This window comes from Benincasa hispida, chromosome 3, assembly GCF_027475165.1.
Source record: "Benincasa hispida cultivar pf3 chromosome 3, pf3_genome.v1.1, whole genome shotgun sequence".
NCBI lineage: Eukaryota > Viridiplantae > Streptophyta > Magnoliopsida > Cucurbitales > Cucurbitaceae > Benincasa > Benincasa hispida.
This window is the reverse complement of record NC_143480.1, coordinates 13,116,144-13,128,242: the sequence shown is the minus strand read 5'-3', so window position 1 is coordinate 13,128,242 and position 12,099 is coordinate 13,116,144. Positions and strand designations below refer to the sequence as shown.

The 12,099-nt window shown below is 34.8% G+C and overlaps 1 protein-coding gene and 1 long non-coding RNA gene across 2 annotated transcripts; both read right to left on the bottom strand.

The window, feature by feature from the left end:
* Positions 1-2,680: 2,680 nt before the first annotated feature.
* On the bottom strand, positions 2,681-3,277 carry LOC150037037 (uncharacterized). Its single transcript, XR_016528827.1, has 2 exons — positions 3,045-3,277; positions 2,681-2,952 (listed from the first exon to the last, which is right to left on the bottom strand). It is a non-coding gene; the product is annotated as an uncharacterized LOC150037037 (long non-coding RNA).
* Positions 3,278-4,075: 798 nt separating this feature from the next.
* Positions 4,076-4,635, bottom strand: LOC120074584 (uncharacterized). The gene has a single exon (XM_039027747.2). The coding sequence runs from the start codon at positions 4,526-4,528 to the stop codon at positions 4,190-4,192; it is 339 nt and encodes a 112-aa protein (XP_038883675.2). The 5' UTR covers positions 4,529-4,635; the 3' UTR covers positions 4,076-4,189.
* Between the last annotated feature and the right edge of the window lie 7,464 nt (positions 4,636-12,099).

Here is a 12,099-nt window from a genome sequence, read left to right as displayed (position 1 = left end):
GATTGTGCATTGAGGAGACATGATCATCACATAGATAGCTTAAGAGCACAACGTTGCTAATCCATTTACCCTCATGACTAAGGTGTTTAAGGGTCACCTGCAAAGTACGGGTCTATAGGACAAATCACGTTTGGACTAGGGCAAATGGGAGATTTGTACTAGGCGTGTTATGCCCTAGTTTATTGATTAGTGTACTTTGTATTTTAGTATGATTTTCACATTGTCCGCCCCACTAGCTTTAGGTCAAGTGGGAGATTTTTGGGATTGATGCCCTAAATCTCGTAGAGTTCTATAATTTATAATTGTATTGTACAAGTATTTTATTTATGTAGTAAAATATGTGATGTTTTATTTCAAAATTAGTTGTATTAACCACAAACCAATAAACTAACATCCAAGGTTATCTTGTAGATTAAACATGTATATAGAGACATACAAGTGGATCATGTTTAAGTGATAACCTAAATGGTCTGTAGTATATGGATAAGGTTGGATACCTTATCCTAGTGACACTACGAGTATAGCCCACTTTGTAGATGTTACCATTGTTGTAAAGTGCTACAAATGATCTGTTCCTAATCATTCATGTGGAGAGATGTGAGCAAGGATATTCTATACAAAGGAGTTTGTATAATACCGGACCCCGAAATATTTAGTCTCACTATATAACGTTGTTCATGATAGAGACTTTCATTTCACCAAGATGACCACAAGTAACATGACCTGAATTCTGAGTGAGTTGTGAACTTTTGCCTATGAAGGCAGTCCTTTGATTTGTATAGGTGAGAGTGACCAGATCGCTGACTCAACAAGCCTACCATTTTGGGGGTTCGTCTGGTTGGGGAGCTGAGAATATAGCTACACAAGAAGGAATTCACTCATTCTCCAATGTCGGGGTAAGTTGATAAATTGCTCCCTTGAGGACTAATTCTGGGGCTTGAACAATGTGGTACCACACTCTCTCCTGGTCCGAGAGGGGTTTGATCATTGTTGGACTATGATTTATTGTTCATTAGAGGTATCAGTGGTACTTAAGGAGTTAGATATAACTACATGGGCAAAACGGTAATTTTTGCTCAGCTGTACTTACGAGCAATTTGTGAAGGGTCATCGCACTGTTGACTGATTATATCCAATGGGCGTAGAAATATATCTGTAGTGCGAAGAATGCAACTATCTTTAGTAGAGTGCCCGACAATTAATGGATGATAAATCATTTAATTAAAGGAGTTTAATTAATTATTCGTGTACCGTTGGAGCTTCAAGCTATATGTCCATGAGGTCCCCTCTATAGCTCAATAAGAATCAATGAGAATCAAATTTTGGATTAATTTGAATTGTTCAAATTAAATGAGAAAATTAATTATATGTGATATAATAAATTTAATCTAATTATTTATGATATAATTACAATAATGTATTTTGATACATTATAATATAAAGTTTATTTTAGAGGAAATAAATATTTGAATATGATTCAAATATTAATTATATGAATTTGATTCACATAATTAAATTTAATATAAATAGGATTTATATTAAATGTCATTGGTGAGAGAATAGAAACTATAGTTTATATTGTATTTGATACAATATAAAAACTATAGATTATGTGTTATTTTTTATATACCTTATAGTTTAATATATATTATATGATAAGGTAATTATCATATAAATATTTATATTAAATCGATTTATGAAAATAAATTATTTTATTTTATTTTATTTTTTAAAAACCATTTTGAGGGGAGTTGTAACTCTCTCCACCTATTTTCTCTCAAAAAACGTGGTAGTGGGGAAGAAAAGAGAAGTTATTCTTCTTCTTCCTAAGGTGGTTTTCAGAAGTGGAAAGATACATAGAAAAGTTCTATGAGAAAATTAGAAGATCATCTCTTCCTCTCAACACTCTTAAAATCCTTCTTTTTTCCCCAAAATAGTCAGAGCTCACAAAACTCCTCGATTCTCATTCAGAGAATACAAAGGAAACATTGTGGTAGTGTCCTCATAGACGATTAGAGGGTTCGAGATTGTTCGTGACAGGATTCAGAGAAGGAATCTCGTGAAGAAGAGTTCTTCAAGGGTAAGGTTTCTTAAACCCTTTTTCTTTTCTATAATATCAGTTTTAAAGCATGTTGCATTTATGTTTTAAATGCATAATCTATATGTTTGCTGTAAAATTTATGTTCTGTAAATTTTGGATATTTTGTTTAATTCCATGCTTCCGCTCAAGAACCTTTAATGGTTCCTATAACAGAAAAGTTATTTTCCAAAACACTCCCAAATAGTTCTAAGCCATGCTTTGAAAAACAAAATTAGCAGCTCAAAAGAAAATTTTCAAGAATGGATAAAATATTATTCAATTTATAAACAACCAATTATTATGTTGAATTCAAAAAGATCATAAACATAATATAGTGGATTTAAAACATTTTAATTAATAGTCAAAACAGCAAAAGTCATCCCGATTGACAAAAGTCAATCAACCTAAAAAGTTAAAAACACTTGCAAAGAAAAAACTCCTGAAACAAAACTCATCCGCGGTTAACATTTATCTAAAGCCTCAAGAGCTCAATCACTCTCTTATACCAATGGTGCAAAATTCATAAACAGATACATTTCGCATATCTATCAAAAATTCAAATCAACACAACAATCGCAATCCTAAACCAGCAATTTGCAATTTGCACAAACCACACACAATTTCTTCTTAAAGCCATTAAATCATCAGAGATTCAATGAAATCTACTATTCAAACTGATTGCAATACACAACAGAGGGGAAACAGAAAATAATTAGAATCAAAGAAAGAAAAGTTGAACTAGAACGTAAAACCTTAAGCGCAAGTGAAGTCCTAGATTATTAGGCCAAAACAAAATGAACCTAATAGTTCCATCAAATAGGGGAGATTATTCGACGGTGGCATCTAACAATGGAGGTGGAATATCTTCCACGCTGCAACAAAACAAAAATCAAATTGAGAATACAAAAGAGGAGTAGAACGAGAGAGATGAGAAATTTTCATTCCCAAAAACAAAGTTACTCACTAGGCGAACGCCATGAATGCTCTTTAAAAGATTATTGTTGAAAATGAAGCAAAAATAGATGCCATAGATGCCAGAGATAGAAGATTGTCATCACGGAGGAGAAGAAAAATGGGGAGAAAAATGAAAAGAAAATAAAGGGATTTAAGGTTTCTTCTATTTTCCCTTTTCTTCATTTTTCTTTTCAATAGGAAAAGAAAGGGAGGGAAGGAAATCGTCAATGGAAGGGAAGGAATGAAAATGAGGTTTTTTATTATTTCTTTTATTTCATTAGTTTTCTTCTAAAAAATTGTTTCTGTGATGCAGTAATATGTTGCTAAAATTTTTTAACCTTTTATGACATAGGTTAACGTGTTGCAGAAATTTTTAATGACGTTGATTTCACGTGCATTGTTAATAATTGTTTTTCGTGATACGTTTTCTAACACATCACTATAAATTAGCATTGAGTGACATATTTTTACAGCCTCGTTAAAAAAAATTGTCACTAAAGTGAGTTTTCTTGTAGTGCCTAAATACATGTGTTTGGTTGTTAAGAAATTTTTTAATATTTAAAATATCACATATATACTTCTTTAAAATTTAAAATAATAAAAAAATTATTTAGACATCTTTTAAACCTATTATAAAAAATGGATTAAAAAAGTATATACTTTCAAAACTCAGGAACCAAAACACATTCATTAAAATTTGAAAATTAAAAAATTATATTTTGAAAACTCAAGGACCAAATGCCCCTATTCTTGAAAACTCAAGGACTAAAAAGTTAATTTTCTCCGTAATTTTTCATGAACTTGAATTTGATTACTTGGTAACGTTAAATATTAGATTTAGAACTATTTTTAAATATAGGAAAATGAGTCCTAACAAAATGTAGAATGACATCTTGCTATTTTTTAAAATATTTCTAATAATTTTACCATTTAAAAAAATTACTCTTAGATTTACTTAGTTAATCCACAATTGGTTAATTTTCGGCAAGTTTGAAGAAAAATCGGAAGAAAAAAATAAAATACCGCCACCACCCAAAGAAATGCTTATAAATTTTTCTTTCATATAACAAAGCTTGTGAAGAAAATTAAAGCTCCAAGGAAAAACAGAAATCATTTTCCCAATGATTTGACTGAAGAAACTATGGTGAGTGCTCGTCAAGATGATAACAACAGAGGAAAATTGGGAAAATGAGTTTGTTTTGGGCCAAACAGAGACTTGCAATTTCTGATCTGAGAAATGACTTGCTTGTAAACACCAATCTTGAGAGTTGAAATACTTGCCATTGCACTCTTCTTTAGCTTTATCAATCTCCTCCCAAATCTAACCTTAAGCCTTCGAATTCTAATTCTCAGATACGAAGGTTTCCCCATCGAATCTGCTCTTTCCAACACTTTGTTGATAAGAAACTGTGCTCTTCGATGAATTATCTCTTCTGGATCTTCTTTATCAACCTTGGAGTATCCATTTGGCCTCCTAATGAGAACAAAACTCATCTCTCTTCCCAACTTAGAAAAACAGAGAGAGATTCTAAACTAAGCTCAAGGTTTAGGCAGTGGAGAGTTTGAGTGGAGACATGGCATTTTATGAGTGAATTTTGTGTGGAAATGGGAAAGTGTGAACTTTGGCTGTGGGGTCAATGAAGAAGGTCATCCATAAGGCAATGAAGAAGCAAGCTAGCACAGCATGTGCTTTAAATTATGGAAGAGAGACTAAGCAGCTTCTGAGCTGGCCTTCAGAGATCATGTGTATATGATTCCAATTAAATCTTAAACCAGGAAAATAACATATATCTCAACTTATAACCCTTCTGTTAATATTTGATAATCATGTAATCAAACGGTAAAGTTAAGTTCTTTGCTTTTGTCAGTAACATTAAAGAGTGATTCATTCAAACACTTTCTAAAGATCCCTGAATCGAGTGTCGGATGGAACTCGAAAGTCAAAATTTGCAGCATGGAACCATCCAATTGGAATATAAAACAGACCAAAATTCCACCGACACCAAAACCATCTTTGAAAAAAAGGAAGAGAAGTCACAATAATAATTAAGGAAATGAAGGTCAAATGTATGGATGAGACTACATGTCGCTGGATTTAGACTGTCCATTCCTAGATATGACTTAAGAGTCAACTGGCTAAGAACAATCTTCTATTTTTTTAATTACATGAAGAATCTTCTGCTATAGACAAGCAAAGCTTCCCACCGGCTTAAGCCTGTCTGAGAGAGAACTCAAGCAATCCAAAGAAGTAACAATGTAAACGATATGTTGTTTGTCATCGGATCGTGATTTTTCATATATAAATGTAACTAAGGTATCTCCTTTGTAAAGGATTTCGCCATAATGACGAGTACTATTATTTAACAACTCCATTTATTCTGCTTTTTCGTTGGGATTGGTTCTTGTTTCTATATCCTTATTATATATTATAGTTCCCAAAACAGTGCTAAGATGGTAACTTTTAAAATCTTCCAGCTCATGAGTTCATTTACCTTAGCAGTTAGAACCAAACCCATCTGGAAGTTCATGGAACACAAGACAACAAAAGTCATCATCCATGCCTTTCTCCTACCTCATTTTCCTCCGTTCAATGTGGAAAGTTGATCCTCGCAATTTCAGGAGGTACTGAATTCATTTTCTTCTTATTCACTTCTTAATCTATGAGTGTTTGTGCCAATCTGGCAAACTTTGACTGGTTGACAAGGAAATTCATAGAATTTTATATTCCAATCCAATTCTTTCTAAGTCTATTTATTATTGCATGAGGTCCAACGACTACTAGGCCAATTCAAGGTGGTTACTCAATTCATTTTCAAACACAGCTGCGTAACTTTTCTATTATCAACAAAAAGTAATGTCTCATTTGGTAACTATTTTGTTTTTTGTTTTTGTTTTTGAAAATTAAGTCTATGGACACTACTTCCACCTTCATATTTCTTCATTTATTATCTATTTTTCACCAATAGTTTAAAAAATTAAGCCAACTTTTGAGAACTAAAAAAAGTAGCCTTTTAAAAGTTGTTTTTGTTTTTGAAATTTGGGTAGGAATTCAACCATTGTATTTAAAAATGATGTAAATCATTGTAAGAAATGAGGATAAAATAGACTTAATTTTTAAAAACAAAAATAAAAATCTAAATGGTTACTAAACATGACCTAAAATAATACCTAGATGGTTAATTGCCAATGGAAGATAAGCTGTATATTAATAGGAAGAATGACACATTAAGGCCATCACTACTCCAGTCTCCATCTAATCTAAGTTTCGGATAGAATTTGATCATTTTATTCACAACTGCAAATGGATGTGAAATGATTTGTTTCTAATACAATGTTGTAAAACGGGACACTCCTTTAAATGACCCTAAAATTTTAACATGGAAAAGTTGGTGTGTCATTGGTTGGGCTTCTGGTATAATGCTCCCTAGCCTTGTTTGGAACTTCTATTTGAAGGAATTTCTCTCTAATAGATGATGTTGTACTTGGAAAAAGAAAAAAAAATCATGAAAAAATTACACAACGTTACCTATATGATCGTAATCCAAAAAGTAAAAATTTTTCTATGGATGACCTCTTTCTAAAAATTTATCTATGGCTCGTTTTTGCTCTTGTACCGACTCTTCGTCTTCCATCTTTATCTGAGCATTTGGACACCTTTTCGCTGGTCGTTTGTATACATTTTTCACAGTTGTCAATCTCTGGAAGGTATGTGACTTTTCTCCTTGAATACATGTTGATATTCGTTTAGTATTCTCGATGGTCATTTAAGGTTCGCAAAGGGTTTGCGCCTACTGATGCTTAATTTTATGAAGTGGAAATGTGGATGATATGCGTTGATGAAATTGCGTTGTGCACTCAAGTTTCCAGCGGAATCCAAGTGTAAATTCCTCTAAGTTTCCTGGTAAGTCCAGGGTCGAACACAGGGACTTGTGAAAACAGATTGCGTTGGTAATTTTTAGGAAAACTTTGCAGTAACCAAATATATAAATTGTTGGTTTGTTTTTGATTGCGTTAATGAGAAAATAACAAAATGCAACGGATTTGAGAAAAGTCAGTTATGTGATAGATGCACTGAGTATGCGATGAACGGATTGAGAAGATCTTTAGCTAGTGTTACTTGGGAATGCGTCAGACTATGCGATCATGCTACCACCATGCACAGCAAGTCATTTTCCAATGCAAATGCGATGCTCCTAAATCTAGGACGCATGTGTTGAATGCAAAAGTATCCATAGAGCTTATCCCTAAGTCTCTACTCTTGTCCTATGCGATGATGCAAAATGTATAAAAGCAAGGTGACCGTATACAATCGTATCCTATCTCTAGGATGCATGCGATGCATTGATAACAAATAGTGCTCATTCCGAAGCTTCTATCTCTTGATTATGCATTCTAATCTGACTGTCCCGAGCCTAGATTCTAACCTGACCTTCCCAAGTCTAGATCCTGTCCTTAGACTACCCTCCCGAATATCTCTAATGGACGAATGAAGCATACATAATACAAGATAATCGCATAGCATGAAGATTCCCTAGTTATGCTAGCTAAATGCTTCTCAACCCATTCAACTAATTTAGCTACTCATGCGTAAATAACAAAGAGTGACAGATATAGAGAAATAGATTCCATTTCGATAAATGAGTTGAGTACAAAATGACAATGGAAGTTAAAGGTAGAGAGCCTGGTAGCAATTCCTTGCTGATCGAGGCTTTTACACTGTAATCTCTATTCGGTTCTAAAGATGTTCCTGCTTTCGCAGGCGTCGGCCCTCTCTCTGTCCTTGAAGCTTCCGATGCTCTCCCAAGCTTACCGGAACGATCTATCGGCACAACCTTCTCTCTCGCGTTCGCCTTAAAACGAAAGAAAACTATGAACAAGGACATATGAAACTTCGAACTAAAGAATGGTGAACTGGTGAACCCCTTTTCTGAAGGATGCCTCTTGTATTTATAGAACATCCAAGGTGAATGACGGCTTCTCTCTCATGATTGTACAAATGGGACGACTTTAATTCCTGACTGATGCGCCGAATAATCTCATGATTGTACAGAGAGGGTCAAATGATTTTAAACAAAACAAAAAGTTTTTTTTTTAGAGATAATAATAAGTAATATGCAGATAGATAAATGATGATAAAAGTGACGAAAGAATGAGAGTTCAAGAATCAAACAAGGGTATTCTGGGTTTCTCAGCTTCACGAAGGCATTTTCTGGCTGAAAATCACCTCCGTAATATGTCTTAACTCACTGTCCATTAACCTTAAATATCCGGCTTCCATCCTCAGTGCTCAGCTCCATCGCACCATGTGGGAATATTTCTTTAATGATGAAAGGTCCGAACCAGCTTGATTTTAGTTTTTCCGAGAAGAGCTACAGACGTGAGTTGAAGAGTAAGACCTTTTGCCCGACTTGGAGGTTTTTACCACATATGCGTTTGTCATACCAGCGCTTGGTGCGCTCTTTATAAATCTTCGCATTTTCATATGTGTTGATCCTCCATTCTTCTAGCTCAACCAGTTGTATTTTTCGCGCTTCTCCTGCTTTCTTCAAATCAAAATTCAGCTTCTTTACCGCCCACAGTGCCTTATACTCCAGCTTCAAAGGCAAATGACACGCTTTACCAAATACCAACACATATGGGGACATACCTATGGGTGTTTTAAATGTAGTTCGATATGCCTTTAACACATCGTCAAGCTTTGTTGCCCAATCTATTCGTGAAGCCCTTACTACCTTCTCAAGTATCAACTTAATTTCTCGATTGGACACTTTAACCTGACCATTCGTTTACGGATGGTATGCGGTGGTCACTTTGTGGAGAATGTTGTATTTGCGCAGCAACTCCTTGATATTATGGTTGATAAAGTGGGACCCTTCATTACTTATGATGGCACAGAAAGTGCCAAAACGAGTGAAAATCTGTTTCTTCAGGAACTGGGAGACTACTGCCACATCACTTGCAGTGCATGCTATTGCCTCTACCCACTTGGAGACATAATCGACGGCTAATAAAATGTAATGTTTACCATTCGAAGGAGGGAATGGTCCCATGAAATCAATCCCCCATATGTCGAACAATTCAAGCTCTAAGATAGTGTTCATTGGCATTGCATGTTTCCATGAAATGTTACCTGTGCATTGGCACCGATCACACTTCATTGCATAGTCAGCTGCATCCTTGAATAATGTGGGCCAAAAGAATTCACTATATAAAACTTTGGAGCAATTTAACATGTTTTATCAACCAATCCAACATTGTTTAAGAACTTAGCACTATGATAATGGGCATTTCTGCCCGTTATCACCTACCATTGTTAAACAATCTCTCAACTTTTGTTAAATGATCGTATATTCGTTCTTAAGAGATCGCTTAGATAATCCTAGGTGAGCATTTAGTATTCTTTAAACGATCAATTAAAGAAACATAAACTATTGTTTAGAAAAAAAAATGTATCATCGTTTAATGGTGTTTACGTGATCGTTTAGGTATTTGTAACGCGATTGTTTAGTTGTTTGTTACACGATCATTTAGGTATTTGTAATGCAATCATTTAGTTGTTTGTTACGTGATTGTTTAGGTATTTGTAATGTGATCGCTTAATTGTTTGTTACACAATCGTTTAGGTATTTGTAATGTGATCAGTTAGTTGTTTGTTACACGATCGTTTAGGTATTTGTAATTCAATCGATTAGTTGTTTGTTACACAATCGTTTAGGTATTTGTAATGCGATCGTTTAGTTGTTTGTTACACAATCGTTTAGTTGTTTGTTATTTGATTGTTTTGTTTTATGTTACACGATCGTTTAGTTATTTGTTATGCGATCTTTTAGTTTTTATTATGTGATCGTTTACTTATTATGGTAATGTATGTGTTTGTTACAAATTGCTAAGATAGTCGTCCCTGCTAAGAAATATTTTCCTGCTACAGTTTCTTACCAAGTCCACAAAACCGCGTCCGTTAATAAGAATAAGTTGACAGAAGAGCAGATGAGAATGTTTAGGACAACGACCTTTGGTCCACTGTTGGACATAGATCTTGTATTTAATGGGCAACCTTTTTACTTTTTTGTTGAGGGAGGTAACAAATGCGAACCCAAACATTATATCATTCAACCTTGGGGAAGAAGGTAACATTCTCCCAAGACAATTTTGATTTGATAATTGGGTTGTGTTCGACCAAGGAAATTGTAGAAAGAGAAACAAGCGGTGAGAGACTGCGATAACTCATTCTTGGACCAAAAGACCCAAATGATAAGGATAGTTCTTGTAAGGATGTAGAGAATGCATTCGAGAAGTTCACTTTTACAAATAATGAAGATGCACATGAGGATTATTGATGTGAAGAAATCTGGGATTATTGATGACCCTGAAGTCTTTAGACATTATGACTAGTCGTCCGTTTTTTCAAACGTACCTCAAATAGCATGAAGACTATCATGCGCGGGAAGAAGGAGGCACATAAGACAATGAAAGCAAAAAATGCTCATCATGCCTCATATTATTGTATAAAGGGATTTGCACTTGCATTCCAGATATGTACTTCCGTTTCCATTTCACTTTAATCTGTGTGTTAATACTGTATGTGTAACAAAGGCTCCCATATTATAGGTTTGAGCTTACGAAATTTTATCCACGTCAAGTAAATTCATAGCCACCAAAGTCAGCAAGGTTGCAATTCCTAGAATTCTTAGATGAACTTATTCTCGTGCTCCATCTTATAAATCGTTGAGTGAGAATGTGTTTCAACTCAAAAAAGTAAATAACCAATCACTTAGTAATTATTGGCATCTATCATAGTTTCATGCATTCTTAATACTCATTCGCTTATGTATAGGCTATTGTTTTGACGAGACTTGTACCGAGCACATAGAAGATAAGGTACAAGAAGGATTGATTGGAAGGAAGAAAGAAAGATTGAGGAGGTGATCCATGATGTCGAAGAAAGAGGGATTAAGGAGGTTGAGGAGGTTGAGGAGGTTGAGGGGCATGATCACTCTCTCGATATCTATGAGTCCTTCGAGGGGCCGATGGGCTGGACCAGCATGTTAGAGAGCAAGAAAACCCTCCATCCGATGAACCCCATGTTGGTGAGCAAGAGCAGCCTGTAACTAAGCATCGTGCCATAGAGCCCAATCACATAGGTCGGTTCAGACTAACTAGGAGAAGGGTAAGAAAGGACAGGATGAATCGTCAAATAAGCAACATAAGTCCTCCAAATATCGCCATTCCAAACCATACAAAGTTCCTAGGGAGGAAACTAAAGAAGTTCGAAAGGATTTGGCGAACCTAACTACCATGGTTCGTAAGATGGGTGATATCTTTACTGTCCAGCATCATCTGATGGGCCAATAGTTGAACGAAATAAATTTGTTAATCCAGCGTCTATATGTGGTACGTATGCATATAATCCTAAATGATCATTTGGATAATCCTCAAGGATCGTGTAGATAACCTTAAACGATCGTTTAGATAGTCCTGGACGATCGTTTTTATAATCTTGAACTATCGCACAGGATTCTCTAAATGATCGTTGAGCATAATCCAAATGATCGTTTAGAAAATCTTAAGTGATCGTGTAGATATTTATAAACGATCGTGTAGAATATCTTAAACAACCGTGTAGAAAATCTTAATCGATCGCGTAGAATATCTTAAATGACCGTGTAGAATATCTTCTTTACTTGGATGTTTCGTGTGAATTGTTTAGGATAATAATGAAGGGACTCATGAAGGTAATAATAATGATGGTAATGATGATGATAGTGGTAATAATGAATAGGCTCACGATGATGGTAATAATAATAATAATTAATGAACCCCCACGATGAGCAGTCCAAATGTATTAGTGATCAATGCGTGGTTGTTGAGCACAATACGACGAAAGAAAAGTTGGTGAAAGACTTGAACTCCCCATACAATCGTTCAATCTTAGGAGCCACTTCAAAGTTATGGAGAGTGCAACTCAAAAGGAAGCCATCGAAATGAAGGTACAACCATTGTACAAATTAATCATCTTAACGTTGAAATCAAGGTAAGGCCATTATTATTTGACTGATTTAAAATTT